This window comes from Chlorocebus sabaeus, chromosome 17 (genome assembly GCF_047675955.1).
Source record: "Chlorocebus sabaeus isolate Y175 chromosome 17, mChlSab1.0.hap1, whole genome shotgun sequence".
Lineage (NCBI taxonomy): Eukaryota > Metazoa > Chordata > Mammalia > Primates > Cercopithecidae > Chlorocebus > Chlorocebus sabaeus.
Window position 1 is genome coordinate 17,528,709 of NC_132920.1, and position 17,945 is coordinate 17,546,653.

A 17,945-nucleotide genomic window follows, 5' to 3' on the forward strand; every position below is an offset into this window, starting at 1 on the left:
TGACCATTGGTCAGCAAATGCAGAGGCACCTGGGGACGTCTCATGTGCTGACCCAGACTGTTCAGGTGGAAGGAAATTAAAGAACCTGTATTATTGGATTATTGCTTCAATTCACGTTTTTTTTGGTTTTTTGGTTTTTTGAGACGGAGTCTCACCCTGTTGCCAGGCTGGAGTATAGTGGCACGATCTTGGCTCACTGCAATCTCCACCTCCCAGGTTCAAGCAATTCTCCGGCCTCAACCTCCCAAGTAGCTGGGACTACAGGCGTGCACCACCACGCCCAGCTAATTTTTGTATAGTTAGTAGAGAGAGGGTTTCACCATGTTAGCCAGGATGGTCTCAATCTCATGACCTCGTGATCCGCCCGCTTCAGCCTCCCAAAGTGCTGGGACTACAGGCATGAACCACTGTGCCTGGCCTCAATTCACCCCTTTGTTTTACTAATGCAGATGTGAAAATTAGAACCAGAGGAAAATGGTCTACAACAATATAAGACAAATTTTATATAGAATATAGAAAAATTGCATAAAATATATAAATAAATACCTAGTATACTTCCAGGCCATTAATTAATATTACATATTCAAAATTTTCATCAGTCTTTCTTTTGTAGATTTTTTTAAATTTTAAAAACATTAACTAGATACAAAGGAATATTTATAAAATATACATAAGGTGTAAAGGATTACCAAAAAAATACATATACATCCATCCCTCAGGTTAAGAAATATGTAACTATTTTTTTACTATAAAAAGCAGGCCGGGAGTGGTGGCTCACACCTATAATCCCAGCACTGTGGAAGGCTGAGACAGGTGGATCACTTGAGGTCAGGAGTTCATGACCATCCTGGCCAACATGGTGAAACCCTGTCTCTACTAAAAATACAAAAATTAGCCGAGCATGGTGGCATGCACCTGTCGTCCCAGCTACTCAGGAGGCTGAGGCAGGAGAATTGCTTGAACCCGGGGGGCAGAGGTTGCAGTGAGCTGAGATTGCGCCACTGCACCCCAGCCTGGGTGACAAAGTGAGGCTCCATCTCAAAAAAAAAAAAAAAAAGCAGCCATACCCAACAATTCCATTCCTAGGTATATTTCCAAAAGAAATGAAAACATATGTTCACCCAAAATCTTGTACACAATATTCATTGCATCATTATTCATAATAGCCAGTAGGTGGGAACAATCCAAATGTTCATCAGCTGATGAATGGATAAATAAAATATGGTATATCCACACAATGGAATATTATTTGGCCATGAAAAAAAAGAATGGAGTATTGATACTTAATTCTTTTATTCGGGCAGCAGCATGGATGAACCCTGAAAATGTTGTGCTAAGTGAAAGTAGGACTGGGGAAATTTAGGGAAAACTTAAACTTTTAAAAGTTTAAGATTTTTTTTTAAGTTTCAAGTAATTACTCCCTTTTGGGGAATAATTGCTAATGGGTATAGGGTTTCTTTTGGGGGCGACAAATATGCTCTAAAATTGATTGTGGTGGTGATGGCTCAACTCTGCTGAGCTAAACTGTGGAATTGCACACTGGAAATGGCTGAAGTGTATGGTATGTGAATTATATTTCAATAAAGCTATTATATTTTTAAAAACAAAAAGAAAAACAACCATCACATTCCCCTCACATAATTTAATCATTCCATGTTGCTTTTAGGAAGAGAAGCTTTAGCAGACAGAACTCCTAATTCCAGGGTCTTCGGTGCACCTCTTTTCCTCTTAGGGGCTCTGCCCACCCCGAGAAAATTTTGGTTAAAACAATTGTGCTCAGTTACAGACTTTTTGCATCAAGGCAATTGTGCCCAATGATACGCCTCCAAATGTTGCCGTGTTGTATTTGAGACTTTAGGAGTGTGCGGCACGCATGAGAAAGGCATCAGAAATGCAAGATGGCCTGTTCTTCTGACATAAAAATAACATTTCAGAAAAGAACAAGTTTCAGTTGCCAAACCTGGATATCATATGACAGCATGAACATACACCCATAGTGACTTCTTTTGTTCCAGATATACAGGCACACACCTACACATGCCAGTTCAGGACAGCTCACGCACTGCCTAAGTTTCTGCCTTTTTACATTCCACCCTTGGAGACTATTTTAATTGGTATCTCAGTTCATCAGCTCCTGTCCTTCTCCCAGTCCCTCCCTGAGTATATGTTGGGGTTGTGGGTGTGAGGGGTTCTCCCCAGGTAGCAGCATAGTCAAATGGGTTGGGCTTTTCTACATACTTTTGTTCACAAAGAGGGTTCAGTATTTGCCCCTCAGTGTTAACTCTAGCAATTAAGTAGAAAATGTACTTCCAGTAGTACCAAAGACGACTCAGTTCAGCTCAGTGGACCATCTCAAGACTGTACAAGAAGCTGAAGAAACGCAGCTGGAGGTGCAAATGCATTTGTTTTACTGCTAGGAGTAGTCAAAGCGCTCCCAGGTCACCCTTGAGCTTCTGAAAGAGGACTAAGCAGCATACTCCACACCACACAACACCCATTTACTGGTGGACTCAAGCCCGCGGTGCTGTCTCTGTGTCGTAGTTACTTGTGAGTCACTGCTGCCCACTGGGCAGATAGGACTGAAGGTAGAGGAGTAAAAAGGCAGACTTCCTTGAGGTCTAAACAGGACTGTGAGCCGTGGAGTCTGTATCTGTGCAACTCTTACCACTAGCTTGACTGCTCATTGGCTGTTTTTCTCTCTCTCTTTTTTTTTTTTTTTTTTTTTTGAGATGGAGTCTCACTCTGTCACCCAGGCTGGAGTTCAGTGGCATGATCTCGGCCCACTGCAATCTCCGCCTCCCGGGTTCAAGCAGTTCTCCTGCCTCAGCCTCCCAAGTAGCTGGAACTACAGGCATGCACCACCATGCCCAGCTAATTTTTTTTGCATTTTCAGTGGAGACGGAGTTTCGCCATGTTGGTCAGGCTGGTCTCAAACTCCTAATCGCAAATGATCTACTCGCCTCAGCCTCCCAAAGTACTGGGATTATAGGCGTGAGCCACCCCGCCTGGCCTGGCTCTTTCAATATGTGAATAGAGCGAGTCATTTATTTTAACTTTATAGAGGTGTGGCCTCTCTGAGTCATAATCATTAAAATTCACATTCCCCTACCTTAGCTTCTTCCAGAGTATATGAAAACTGAAGATAGGTTTGCAGCTCCCAATGTGTATTTGGGTCCTGCTCAATTTGTTACCTCTTAAAGACTGATTCAGGTAAAAGAGCACCATACTCTTAGTCCTTATTACAGGTTTTGCTAGAACGTTCTTCAAGTCAAAATAATACCACATTGGTTAAAAAAAAAAAGAACTTGCCCATATAGACTTGAACTTCATCCATTGTTAAATTCTTTAATAGAAAATAACTGAATCAGACATGGTGGCTCATGCCTGTGATCCCAGCTCTTTGGGAGGCTGAGGAGGGAGGATAGCTTGAGTCCAGGAGTTCGAGACCAGCCTGGGCAACATAGTGAGACCCCCCCATCTCTACCAAAAAATTTTTAAAATTAGCTGGGCATGGTGGTGCACACCTGTAGTCCCAGCTACTTGGGAGGCTGAGGTGGGAGAATCACTTGAGCCCAGGAGGTTGAGGCTATAGCAAGCTATGATCTCACCTTTGCACTCCAGCCTGGGCAACAGAGCAAGACCCTGTCTCTAAAAAAAAAAAGAAAAGAAAGTATACTGAATGTCAACATGCTATTTCTATAATGTCTACAAACATACGTGTGTGTTATATGTACATACACATATAAACATAGACATATGTGTGTACATTTATATTGAAGTAATGTTCAAGCTCTAATAATAGCTATGTGTATACTGCTTCCTATGCACAAGGCACTGTACTAAGACCCTTACAAGACCCTACAGACTTAGGAAACTAACGAGAGAGACCGTTGGAGCTACACTTAGTTTTTGAGTTTTGACTGTGAAGGTGAGATAAAGCGACAATGAGATTTTTCATACGTTTGATGAATATAATCAGTACATCTAAAAATGTAGAACAAAACCACACTCACATTTTTTCTATTTGTGGAGTGAATAATTATGACTTTGGTTCCCAATTTCACTCTTTCTAAATGGCATGCCTTAATACAATAGGATTCTAAACATGCTGGTGGTACTTTAGGGCTTTTCAAGGAAAACAAAATATGTCTAGAGACAAGTCATTATTATAAGAGCTTTAATAATAGAGATTTCCATTCGTGATTATCTTCAGATTAATGGCCCAGGAACATAATTAAATTTTTCTTAACTCAAATGTCATCATTTTTGCATTTACCTTGACTTCTATAAGTGAGAAAATATTATGGGTAAAAATTGCCAAAAAGAAATGCAACTATTTTTACCTATCTATAAGTTTAATATTTCTAACAATTCTTTCAATCTTTTATGTTAATCCCGTTATAAAAGGTAAGCATTTTACTAGCCCTTGGTTCAGTAAAATAGAGATAAAAATACTGGTGATGCCCTGCCTGGTTTGTATTGTCATTCAAAATATTAAATTAAGGGAATTTCAGTAAATGTCCCTTTAGAAGTAAGGGGTGTTACCTGTTTGTAAGAGATCAATTTTCTTCCTAAACCAAAGTCTTTGTCAGTCATAATGACTAAAATTCTCCAATTTGATTACAGTTTTTGTTTTTTTTGTTTTTTTTTTTGAGACTGAGTCTAGCTCTTGTCCCCCAGGCTGGAGTTCAATGGCGCGATATCCTCTCACTGCAACCTCCATCTGCCAGGTTCAAGCGATTCTCCTGCCTCAGCATCCCAAGTAGCTGGGGGACTACAGGCGCGTGCCACCAGGCCCGGCTAATTTTTGTATTTGTAGTAGAGACAGGGTTTCACCATGTTGGCCACGCTGGTCTTGAACTCCTGACCTTGTGATTCAGCTGCCTCAGCCTCCCAAAGTGCTGAGATTACAGGCGTGAGCCACTGCGCCTGGCCTGGTTACACTTTTAACCAAATAATTCAACAGAATTATGAGAAAATGAACCCAATGCTATTTTTCTTTTTTTTTCTTTTTAATACCATTCTCATTCCTGGGAGCGTATTATTGTCTCTCATTTTGCATCAGAAGCAGCGCAGAAAGAAACAGCCTCCGCTCTACGCCCCCTTCACATGAGTGCTGACAGGGACAGTGCGAGGACACTCTACTCAAGTCAGCTTAGCTCTGTTGGGTCCCCTCTCTGTGGTCCCTCTGCTCCATACCCGGAGCTCAGGGCATCCGGCCACCTGCTGCCTCCCCTCAGGAGAGTGCTGGGCCAGCTTCCTCCCAGGGTTCCCTTCTGAAGTGCTTCATGGTGACCAGACTGCAAGGACAATTACTTCAGGCTCCAGGGGCCCTAGTCACTAGATAACCATGTGCCCCACAATCTTTTTAAAATTTTTTTTAGATCCTAACTCTGCTTTCTTCCACTCTCTTTCACAACAAAGTGATTTGCGTCATGTGGATTGGGTGAAGTCATATTTGAACATTTGGAGTGAACTTCAAGCATACATCAAAGAACACCACACCACGGGCCTCACATGGAGCAAAACAGTGAGTACCTGGCCCTCCTCCGCCTGTGTAAAAAAAGTCCATAAATATATATATATACCCGGTGGCCCAGTAATCTCACACCTTATAACTTACCTCAAGGAAAACATAAGATTAAATGTCCATGCAGAGGGCCAGGCACGGTGGCTCACGCCTGTAATTCCAGCACTTTGGGAGGCTGAGCTGGGCAGATCATTGAGGTCAGGAGTTCGAGACCAGCCTGGCAAACATAGCAAAACGCTGTCTCTACTAAAAATGTGAAAATTAGCCAGGCATGGTAATGCAAGTCTGTAATTCCAGCTACTCAGGAGGCTGAGACATGAGAATTGCTTGAACCCAGGAGACAGAGGCTGCAGTAAGCCGAGATTGCACCACTGCACTCCAGCCTAGGCGACAGAGCGAAACTGTGTCAAAAAAAAATGCCCATGTAGAAACTGTTTATGGAAATGTCATTTGTTGTAGGAGAAATTTCGGAACTACCTACATAACATAGAAAAGAAAATGGCTAGCCGGGCACGGTGGCTCACGCCTGTAATTCCAGCACTTTGGGAGGCCGAGGTGGGTGGATCACCAGAGGTCAGGAGTTAAAGACCAGCCTGGTCAACATGGTGAAACCCCATCTCTACTAAAAATACAAAAATTAGCTGGGTGTGATGGCGCATGCCTGTAATCCCAGCTACTTGGGAGGCTGAGGCAGGAGAATTGCTTGAACCCGGGAGGCGGAGGTTGTAGTGAGCCAAGATCGTGCCACTGCACTCCAGCCTGGGCAACAGAGCAAGACTCTGCCTCAAATAATAATAATAATAATAATAATTAATAATAATGTGTGATAGAAGTTGAAGGGAACAAGAAGGTTTGGAGACAAGTGTACATGGAAAGCTATGCAGCCATAAAACAGAACAAAAATCATGTCCTTTGCAGCAACATGGAAGCCGCTAGAGACCATTCTCCTTTCCATTAGAAATGAATGTTACAGTGGACTTAGGGGACTGGAGGGAAAGGGTGGGAGGGGGCTGAGGGATAAAAGACTACAAATTGGGTACAGTGTACACTGCTCGGGTGATGGGTGCACCAAAGTCTCACAAATTACCACTAAAGAACTTACTCGTATAACCAGGAATTAACGCGGGAACAGAAAGCCAAATACCACGTGTTACCACTTACAAGTGGAAGCTAATTAATGGGTACACATGGACATAAAGATGGGAACAACAGACACTGGGGACTACTAGAGATAGGATGGAGGGAGGAGTCCAAGGACTGAAAAATTACTTACTGGGTACCATGCCCACTACCTGGGTGACGGGATCATTCACACCCCCAAACCTCAGCATCACACAACATACCCACATAACAAACCTGCACATATATCCCCTGAACCTAAAGTAAAGGTTGAAATTACTCAAAAAAAAAAAAAAAAAAAAAAAAAAAAAGGAAGACATGTAATTTTAATGAGGAGGAATTATGATTAAAATGTCCTTTAAATGTTCTTAACTTCTCTTTTAGTGTTCTAAAGTGTATTGAATAGTATTTTTGAATACCTAGGTGATCCTAGAACTTTGGTATCTTAGTAGCAGCATAAGATCCCAGCCTGTGTCTGTTCCCACTTTAATTCCTATGTGAGATGTTGCACTGACTTTTGCCCCTTTCGGCTTTATCTCTTACATCCTCTCCCATGTTTCACCGTGTGTTCCAGCAACCCCTCACTCCTTGTGGTATCCTGAACAAAGTCAGTGCTTGGATTGCACCAAATGAAACTGATGTTGTTTCAAAATTTACCAGACTCATATTGTGTAACCTTTATTGCAATGTCCTGAACCTATATCCTGCTGTATAACCTAACTTCCCCCGGGGAGGTGCCCCTACCTCTTCTGCAAGGCTCACCTCACACATCACCTCTTTAAGAAACTTCCACTGATCTCCATCAGCTCCCCATCTGGGTTGGGTGGCTCTGCTCTCTGTCTGCCTCCTTTGTATCTTGAGTATACCTCAGTCATATCCTTGGCATATGGAATGGTGCTTTACTGTGTGCTTTGGGGACTCTCCCACTAGATTGGAAACTCATCTCTGTCTCCAGCCCCAGTATAGTGCCTGGCACAGAGTAAGTTTACAGTAAATGGTTTGAACTAAACGATCAGTGAGGGGACTCTTAGAGTGTTTCTTGCCCTTTTGAGTCTCTGCACTTGCTTCTCATGGAAACTCCTTTCCATTAGAAATGAATGTTACAGTGGACTTAGGGGACTGGAGGGAAAGGGTGGGAGGGGGCTGAGGGATAAAAGACTACAAATTGGGTACAGTGTACACTGCTCGGGTGATGGGTGCACCAAAATCTCACAAATTACCACTAAAGAACTTACTCATGTAACCAGACACCATCTCTTCCCCAAAAACGTATGGAAATCAGAATAAAATAAAGAAATTAATGTTAACTTGAATGAAACAACTTCTTTGTGAATTCCATTCAGAGGTAAAACTCTCACTGTCCTGAAAGCAGTACCCCAGCACCTAACCCCAGCACCTAACCCTCAGTGCTGGATATCCCCGTCAGTATAGTAAGCAGGCTTCATGCTAAAGCAGAGTTTGTGGTTTTTCAAAAGAGTGTGGGAGCTTCTACATTTGTTTTCTGACACTTATACAAATGTTAACTTTGACCCTTCAAGATCGATGTTTCTTTTTATATTCTACTTTGCCTATTTTCTCCATAGCACTGAAATGTACAGTGCAAGATACAACTAAGTGGGTTAATTTTTTTTCTGCCCACAACATTGTGACTTTTGAGAAGAGTTCAAAAACATGTGAAGGGTTTTAATAAGTAAGGGTATGTGTGGATATGGATGGGTGTTTATGTAGACTCATTGGAATTATTTTTTATCGATTTCCAATGAGATAGTGTTTTGTTGTAGAGCCATGTATCATAAAGAGAAAGTGTCACATCTTTGCCATGGAGATAGATCATTATTAGAGAATAGTAAAATGAAAATCAGGAGCCCTTGACTCTATTATTATTTCATGGTAGATAAATGCCAGAGGAATGAGAATCTGTTTATGGAAAATAGTGTCAACAAATGCTAGCCTGTTAATTCTCTAATGGTGCCCATGGAAAATGAATAGAAAATTACTTTTAAATGGTTTGAATACCTTTAATGCAATGTACTAAGCTGAGTAATTGTGTTTATGAATATAAAAGAGTTGATTATTAATTACAGAAAAATATAAATGTAGTTGTTTTCCTTTGTTCTAAAGTGAATACTTATTTCATTATGTTCAAGCTTCATAAAACAATACTTTCTCTTACCATGTACCACACATTCGGATATTTTATTTTTTATTTCATTTTTTATAAAATTCTGGCTGAGACCCAATAAATTGATTTCATGACCCCACTAGTGAGTCACATCTCACTTTTTAAAAAATGTGTTATAAGCTGGGTGTGGTGGCTCACGCCTGTAATCCCAGCACTTTGGAAGGCTGAGGCGGGTGGATCACCTGAGGTCAGGAGTTTGAGACCAGCCTGGCCAATGTAGCAATATACCGTCTCTACTAAAAATACAAAAATTAGGCATGGTGGCGGGCACCTGTAATCTCAGTTACTTGGGAGGCTGAGGCAGGAGAATTGCTTGAACCCGGGAGGCGGTGGTTGTAGCAAGCTGAGATCATGCCACTGCACTTCAGCCTGGGCAACAGAGCGAGACTTGGTCTCAAAATAAATAAATAAATAGTTATAAAACGTGTTACATTTATACAAAATAAATGTGATCCATAGAGCACATCAGGCATCATGGATTGCCATGACAGCAGTTATTTATATTATAGATATTACGTGCTCACATAATATGCCAGGGGAAAATTCTATTCAAAATGGTAAAAGCAAAGCACCTGCTTCACTACTTTAATGGAAGAGAAAAGTGATAAAGTTTTGGTCAGATATTAAAAATGACTAAAAATATTGTGTCAAGCCTTAAAACATATGCCTAGAAATATATTTCCTGATTTTTTGTCTTTTTCTTCCAAGTTTTGGACAGCTATTACAAAGTATACTATAACAATTATATTTTTGAATTTTAAAATTAAATTTCTTTTAAATTATTAAAAACTACTTAAAGATTCCAAAGCATAGTCCATAGCATCAATTCAACTAATTTCCCTTGTCTTACTATGGCCTGTCAACATTCCAGCAAAATGAAGAATAAACAGTTATAGCCAGAGTTGCAGCATTCTTGCAGAGAAGAGAAAGGACTACTAGAATCATCTGATTGAATGGTCTTTGGGAGGGAAAAATAAAACAAGATCATTTTATTTGTTTGCCCACTGATCACAGCTCTGTAAAAACTACATATTTATAAAATGATAAATATCATGAAAGAACATAGAAAGATGTGGTGTTGATGTTCATGGACACCACAGTATTCAGAGATTTTTTTAAATTTAATTTAATTTATTTTTTAATTTTTTTTTTTGAGACAAGGTGTCATGGTGTCACCCAGGCTGGAATGCAGTGGCATGATCATGGCTCACTGCAACCTTGACCTCTTGAACTCTAACGATCCTCCTGCCTCAGCCTCCTGAGCAGCTGGGACTACAGGCCTGCACCACCACCCCTGGCTAATCTTTTTATTTTTTTGTAGAGACAGAGTTTTGCCATGTTGCCCAAGCTAGTCTCGAACTCCTCAACTCAAGGAATTTGCTCGCCTCAGCCTCACAAAGTGCTGGGATTACAGGCATGAGCCACCGCATCCGGCCCAGAGGTTTTTAAAAGAAAACAAAACCCTTTCCGTCTTAACAGACACAGTCCATTGCACAAAACTCCTACTTGCACCATGAAAAGTTTATGACGACTTAACATCTCAAGTACTTTCAGTAATTGTTGTTTTTTTCTATTTTCAAATCGGATTTTGAGATTTGCACTCTTTGGGGTTTTTAGTAACTGACAGCATGCTGTTTGAGACCCGGCCTGTCCAAGGGCACGTGGCTCTACAAAATCATCCTTCCCTGAGTTAACAGTTGGAGCTGAAAGTCCCTGATCCCATCTCCTAACCTCTGCCTCCAGACCGCAGCTGTGTCAGGCAACTGCTGCCCTGTTCAGTTGTCAGGGTGAAATGCCAAACTTTGAGGCCAGTGGTTGGAAGAGAGTCTACGTGTGTGTGTGAGTGTGCCAGGGTGGGGTGGGGGTGAGCTGAGTGGGAGGAAGCAGCTGTGGAGTAATCTGTCTGGAATGTCTTCTTACATTTACCGTAATAAATGGAACGTTGTCATTTCTATGAGCTTTTTTCCAACATGAAGGCAGCTGTCAACTAGAAAGACCCCACACCAGAAGCTACTTGCCGTTTTCAGTTAGTTTCATCCTTGCGACCGGACCTCTTTTTCTTATGAGTTTGTGTCATGTCCTCAGTGCTAAGTTTCAAATGCACTTTGTTGAATAAATTGATCTTTTGGCACAAACCCAGTAGCAACACTGTTACTTAGGATCCCTCGCAGTTGGTCAGATCTGTAATATTCCTTGGCAGTTCCTTCAAATCAGATAACTAAAGCCGAAAGACTAAGGCCTAGTCTTTACACTTATAATTACTGAAATAATTGATTTTTTTCCTACAAAACTGTTCATTTCTGTGAATCTATAATTGCAGACAATTATTCTGTTCTAAAAAAGTTCTGTTCAGAAAATTCTGCTCAGAAAAAGGTCATGTAAAGAATTCTATGAGTAGAATAAATATGATTATTTTATTAACTTTCGGATGTTAAACTTGTAGACATATTTCTGTCCTTCCCTGTATTTTTGAATTACTTTAGCTTTGGGAACAAATAGAATATAATTATTTGTAGAGTAGAATAAAGCTGCACATGGATAAATGCATATACAGTGTTAGGTAATAGTGATGTAGTTCTTTTTTTTGTTGTTGTTGTTACTGCTTTTTGTTTTGTTTTGTTTTGATACAGGGTTTCCCTCTGATGCCCAGGCTGGAGTACAGTGGCACGATTGCACCTCACTGTAGCCTTGACCTCCTGGGCTCAAGAGATCCTCCTGCCTCAGCCTCCTAAGTAGCTGAGACCACAGGCGTGCACCAACATGCCCAGCTAATTTTTATATTTTTTTTTGTAGAGATGTGATTTCACCATGTTGCCCAGGCTCGTCTCAAACTCCTGGGCTCAAGTGATCCGCCTGTCTTGGTCTCCCTAAGTGCTAGGATGATAAGCATGAGCCACTGCACCCAGCCAATGTAATTCTTAATAATACAGGTTTTAAAAATCCATCCTATACACTATCATCCATCCTCGCCTCTCCTGAACCTCCAGGAAAATGCAAGTAGTTGGAGGCGGTTACAATTATAGACAAGGTGGTGTTTCATGTTTCCCAAAGCAAAACACATTAGGATCACTTATTTTCCTCCAGTTAGGTGTTTCTTTTCTTTCTGTTTCTTGGTGTCAAGGCCAAATGGTCTGTTAACAAAGCGAAAGTTTAATAGCTTACTTTTGATCAAATTAAAACTCAGCCAGAGGGTATCCTGACTTATTATAAATAATGTAGACTCCGTGGCATGTCATTAAATATGAATATGTATGCCTTGTATGTTTTCAAGTCTTCAGGCCTCTCTGCCTTCCTCTTGCTGTTTACAAGAGAAAACTGTTCTGAAGCTTTTATATCCAAATTTTCATTTAGAACTTGTGCCAAACCCACACCTTAGGGCGATTAATCAAAGTGAATGGGTAGAGTCTCAGATGATGTGTTGGTTGTCCGATGACAAAGCTCACTATTCTCCTCTATGGCTCTTTCTCCGGAGTGACTCTGGCTAGTGTACCTGACCACATCTGCTTCGTTCTACTTAGTTAAGTTTGGGCTTCTAGGTCCTTTTTGGGGCTCTGGGAGGTCAGTTACTTTCATTCTCCTATGGAAGGGTTCCACATTGCTCAGCAGGGGTTAGAATGTCATCAACTAACAAAGGAGCCTCAAATGCACAAATAGATGATAAAGTTAGGTTGGAAGTGGCTGTGAGTTCAGCTTGACAAGAGACCACATAGTTAAACCAATATGGCTTAAGCATCTTCTATGAACCGAGTTCTGGGCAAGGGGCTAAGAATACAAAGATGGATAAATGGCATTGTGGACACAATTCCTGTCCACGGAAATGCACGTTCTAGCTGAAGAAGATAAGCAATGCACCGTGATAGAATAGGGGGAGCAATGTGCTAGGGAAACACACAAGGCATGACGCTTGCATAGACCAGGACAATGTGGAAGGCATGGCCCATCCTGTAGTGCAGCGTGGTTCTGGGGCCAGCAGCAACCTGGGCACTTGTTAGAGAGCTCAAGCCCCTTGACCGAGCGTGGTAGCTCACGCCTGTAATCCCAGCACTTCGGGAGGCTGAGGCGGGTGGATCACCTAAGGTCGGGAGTTTGAGACCAGTGTGGCCAACATGATGAAAACCTGTCTCTACTAAAAATACAAAAATTAGCTGGGCGTGGTGATGCAGACCTGTAATCCTAGCTACTCAGGAGGCTGAGGCAGGAGAATTCGCTTGAACCTGGGAGGCAGAGGTTGCAGTGAGCCGGGATTGCACCACTGCACTCTAGGCTGGGTGACAGAGCAAGGCTCTGTCTCAAAAAAAAAAAAAAAAAGGGAAATCTCAGGCTCTCGGGCCCTACCTCAGTCCTCCCGAATCAAAACCTACTTTTCAACAGGATTCCCAGGTAATTTATATGCATAGTGAAGTTTGGAAAGCACTGCTCTGCTGTATTTAAATTGGGCCAAAGGAGTTGTCATAGGGAAATCATTCACTTTTATGTGTTCATTTATTTAGTAATTCACTTCCTTGGTAACTATTTATTGGCTGATTACCATGTGCCAAGCACACACCAGGCATTATATGTATACTACAGTTCTTCCGTGAAGCAGCAGGGATTTTATTATGATGCATCAATAAATAACAACAATACAAAGCTAGGTTGGAACATAAGCCTTGTGAATTAGACTCCTTCCCGGGTGGACAGGAAGAGCCACAAGAGGGTTGACACTTGATTTGGATCTTGAGGGCGAGCAGGAGTTCCCTAGGCAAACAGTAAAGGGAAGGGCAGTTTTGGGGCAGAGAATTCAGCATGTGTATGTAAGACACGAACGGTGTACTTTGAGAGAAGGGCTGGTGGTTTCGCAGAGCTGAATGTGGCAAAAGGTGAGGCCAGAAAGGCAGGTTGGGACCAGATGGTGAAATCTTTGTGCATCATGCTGAGAAGGTGGGGCCTGTGGTGTTTGAAGTTGTTTCCTTTGCCATAGGTTTTGTTGTTTGTTTTTTGGTTTTGAGACAGAGTCTCACTCCGTCGCCAGGCTGGAGTGCACTGGCACCATCTTGGCTCACTGCAACCTCCACATCCCGGGTTCAGGTGATTCTCCTCCCTCAGCCTCCTGAGTAGCTGGGATTGCAGCCATATGCCACCATGCCTGGCTAATACCTCAGGTGATCCACCCACCTCGGCCTCCCAAAGTGCTGGGATTACAGGTGTGAGCCACCGCACCCGGCCTGCATGGGTTCTTCAGCAGAAAGCAACACACTGTGAAAAATGACTTATGAACTGCATAAGATAGATGGAGAGGGGAAGAGATTAGAGGCCCTGATACATGTTGGGAGACTTTAGCGGATGGCTAGAGGGTGAAGTAGTTAGTATGTGACCTAGAGTGTGACAATGGCAATGCAAAGAGATGGCGTGGCCACTGAGTTGGAGGACAAGGGACATAAAATCTAACACAAAATTTCCAATCTGGAAGTCTGGGAGGGAATCATGGTAATATAAAAATAGGGAAATCACAAGGAGGAGCCGGTAGAGAAGGAAGAAAAATCTTCACCTGGGGTTTAGCTGCGTTGTGTTTGAGGTGCGGGAGGTATAGGAGAGGCATCCAGCCATGTGTAGTCAGGAGGTGAGATTCAGATCTGGAATTCACTGAAGGGGGAGACCCAGATGTACGTGTTGGGAGTCATCTACCTAGAAATGACCAGCAGAAAAATAAGATGGTTAAAAGAGAGAGAGTGAGATCAAGGATAAAACCTTGGAAAACACCATTATTTCAAGAATGGGGTAAACGAATCAAGGAGACAAGAGCTAGGAGAACTAGGAGAATGGAGGGTCTTCCCATTCCATTTCATTTATCACAGTGACAGTGTTCATGTGTCCAGCTCCTAGAATCCCCTTCCTCTTTCTTCCTTACGTCAAATCCTGTCCATCCTTCCAGGTCTACTGAAACAGCCCTCACTCAAGAAGCTTCTCTGGGCTGGGCGCGGTGGCTCATGCCTGTAATCCCAGCACCTTTGGGAGGGCACACAAAGCTATAGGAAAAACAGGCCGGCCAGTGATACCAGCTGTAGTAAGCCGTGGTGAAAAGGATTGGACAAAGGCTGTCATCAGCCATGATTACCATGTTATTAGTAACCAAGAGCAGTTTCTGGAGGACTGGAGGCAGTTGCAGTTTTCCAGAACTAAGGAGTAAGAAGTTTTTGTAATCAAAGTACTTTGGGAGGTTGAGGCGGTTGGATCACAAGGTCAAGAAATCAAGACCATCCTGGCCAACATGGTGAAACCCCGTCTCTACTAAAAATACAAAAATTAGCTGGGTGTGGTGGCGCATGCCTGTAGTCCCAGCTCCTTGGAGGCTGAGGCAGGAGAATGGCTCGAACCCAGGAGGCAGAAGTTGCAGTGAGCCAAGATCGTGCCACTGCACTCCAGCCTGGTGACAGAGCGAGACTCTGTCTCAAAAAAGAAAAAAAAAAAAAGTAAGAAGTTTTCCTGTAATGATCTCTTGATTATTTCTGGACCAGTTGTCTAATTTGATGGATTATTTCTTATGGCTTCAATTTCTGCCTTTTGAAATTTGGGGTATTTGTGAATTTTCATTTTAATCTATGCTATATCTTCAATAGAATAAGTTTAGGTGAAAAAGAGTCAAATATTTCCAATTTCACACACAGTCATTAAGAGCTGTACTGTGAAGCTCTAAGTAAATGTGTTTTTATATATATATATACACACACACACACACTTTTTTTTTTTTTTTTTTGAGACAGAGTCTCGCACTGTCACCCAGGCTGGAGTGCAATGGTGCGATCTCGGCTCACTGCAACCTCTGCCTCCTGGGTTGAAGCAATTCTCCTGCCACAGCCTCCGGAGTAGCTGGGATTACAGGCGCCCACCACCATGCCCGGCTAATTTTTTGTACTTTTAGTAGAGATGGGATTTCACTATGTTGGCCAGGTTGGTCTGGAACTTCTGACCTCGTGATTTGCCCGCCTCAGCTTCCCAAAGTCCTGGGATTACAGGCGTGAGCCACTGCACCAGGCCGTAAATGTGTTATGTTTAGAACTGTTTTTATTATCTCATAAATACCTTTGAGTTTTAGTATCAGTTGATAATGATTCAGGGAAGGTCAACCCCAAAAGTGGGGCTTAGCCGAGAGGGTTGTTGGTGTCGCCAGGCAAGAATTCAAGGGTGAGCCAGCGATGTTAGACGGCAGCTTCCATGGCAGCAGCAGTGTGCAGCAGCAGCAGAGGAACCAAAGGAACTGTGCCCAGAGTAGCAGCTCAGTGACCATTCTGCCATCATATTTATACTTGCTTTTAATTATATGCAAATTAAGGGATGGGTTATTCAGAAAGTTCTAGAAAAGAGCTGATAACTTCCAGGTCATTGCCATGGAAAGGGGTAGTTAGTAACTTCCAGGTGTTGCCATGGCAGTGGTCAACTGACATGGCCCTGGTGGGCACGTCTTCTGGAGAGCTGCTTTCACCCGTTTCCCCCATTGCAGCAAGTCTTCAGTCTGGTTTGGCATTCAAGTCCTGCCCATCCCCAGTCAAGGCCTGCCTCATACCTCAATAAGAATCCATAAATATTTTAGAGTATTTTTTTTTTTTGAGATGGAGTTTTACTCTTGTCACCCAGGCTAGAGTGTAGTGATAGCATGATCTCAGCTCACTGCAACCTCTGCTTCCCGTATTCAAGCAATTCTCCTGCCTCAGCCTCCCTAGTAGCTGAGATTACAGGTGCGCACCACCATGCCTGGCTAATTTTTGTGCTTCTTTTTTAATAGAAATGGAGTTTCACCATTTGGCCAGGCTGGTCTCAAAATCCTGACCTCAGGTGATCCTCCCACCTTGGCCTCCCAAAGTGCTGGGATTACAGGCATGAGCCACCGCGCCTGGCCATTTTAGAGTATTTAAATCTCTCTCTCCATCAATCAAAATAGTAGTAGCTTTTAAAGCTGCCTACTTTAATGGTCAATATTATTTTATTTACCAGAACTTTTTCATAACCAAGAATTCAAAACTCTCTATACCTAAGGGCTAGCAAGTTAATATACATTTCTAATTTATTTAAACCATCATCCTGGGAAAAATTGTTCATATAAAATTCCCTAATTCATGGTGTTGAAGGCAGTGGTGCAACTGAGTGCGTCCTGTTGCCCATTCTTTCCTCCAATCCCTCTTAGGAACATCAGAAGGTGGTGGTTTCGTGGGGCAAGCAGAGATGCTTCCCAGAGCAAAATGGGGTCATTGGGTATGAGGAGACCTTGAGTGACCCCAGCTGCCAGCACCCAGTATTGTTATCTGTCAGTGAGATGCCACACTCTGCGTCTAACTGCCCAGCCTTTGCTCCCCAGTCCGCCCCCACTTCCCGAGATGGAGCCTCCCAGCGGTCACTGCCACAGCTGAGTGATTTGCTCCATCTCGATGATCCTCCCAAGCCTGGAGTAAGAAAGGGCAACAGCAGATGAAGCCCTTGGCCCATCTCTTTGGGGTCATTCAGGAGTGGCAAATAATCTTTCTTTAACAATGAATTTTATCTTGTCACATGGCCAGACTCCATTGAGACCCTCTTCCGAGTGGGATCAATTCGAGTAATACTCTTTTCAGTTCAAAGGAGCAGAGTATAAAGGCATAAGTGAGTATTTGGTGCACATGTTTTCGTAAACAGGTCTGAAGGCAACCAAAAAGACATTTTTCTGAGTAGTAGTTGTTTCATGAAAGAAATCTGTAGCATCCGAAGATCATGCTTTGAAAGATGACGCTGATGTGGATCTGTAAGTTCTTATGTGATTGTTAACAATTCCATTTCATTTATCATAATGACAGTGTTCATGTCCCCAGCTCCTAGAATCCCCTTCCTCTTTCTTCCTTACGTCAAATCCTGTCCATCCTTCAAGGTCTACTGAAACAGTCCTCACTCAAGAAGCTTCTCTGGGCTGGGCGCGGTGGCTCATGCGTGTAATCCCAGCACCTTTGGGAGGCTGAGTCAGGTGGATCACTTGAGGCCAGGAGTTTTAGACCAGCCTGGCCAACATGACGAAACCCCATCTCTACTGAAAATAGGAAAATTAGGCAGGCGCCGTGGCACATGCCTGTAATCCCAGTTACTCGGGAGGCTGAGGCAGAGAATCACTTGAAC

The 17,945-nt window shown here is 42.7% G+C and overlaps 1 protein-coding gene across 1 annotated transcript in view; it reads left to right on the forward strand.

Annotated features, from left to right (window-relative positions):
- Positions 1–17,945, forward strand: part of CAP2 (cyclase associated actin cytoskeleton regulatory protein 2) — a 166,699-nt gene that overhangs the window by 117,320 nt on the left and 31,434 nt on the right. The window contains exon 7 of the mRNA XM_007973609.3: positions 5,425–5,530. Coding sequence (XP_007971800.3) covers positions 5,425–5,530 — 106 coding nt within the window. The remainder of the gene's footprint in view (positions 1–5,424; positions 5,531–17,945) is intronic.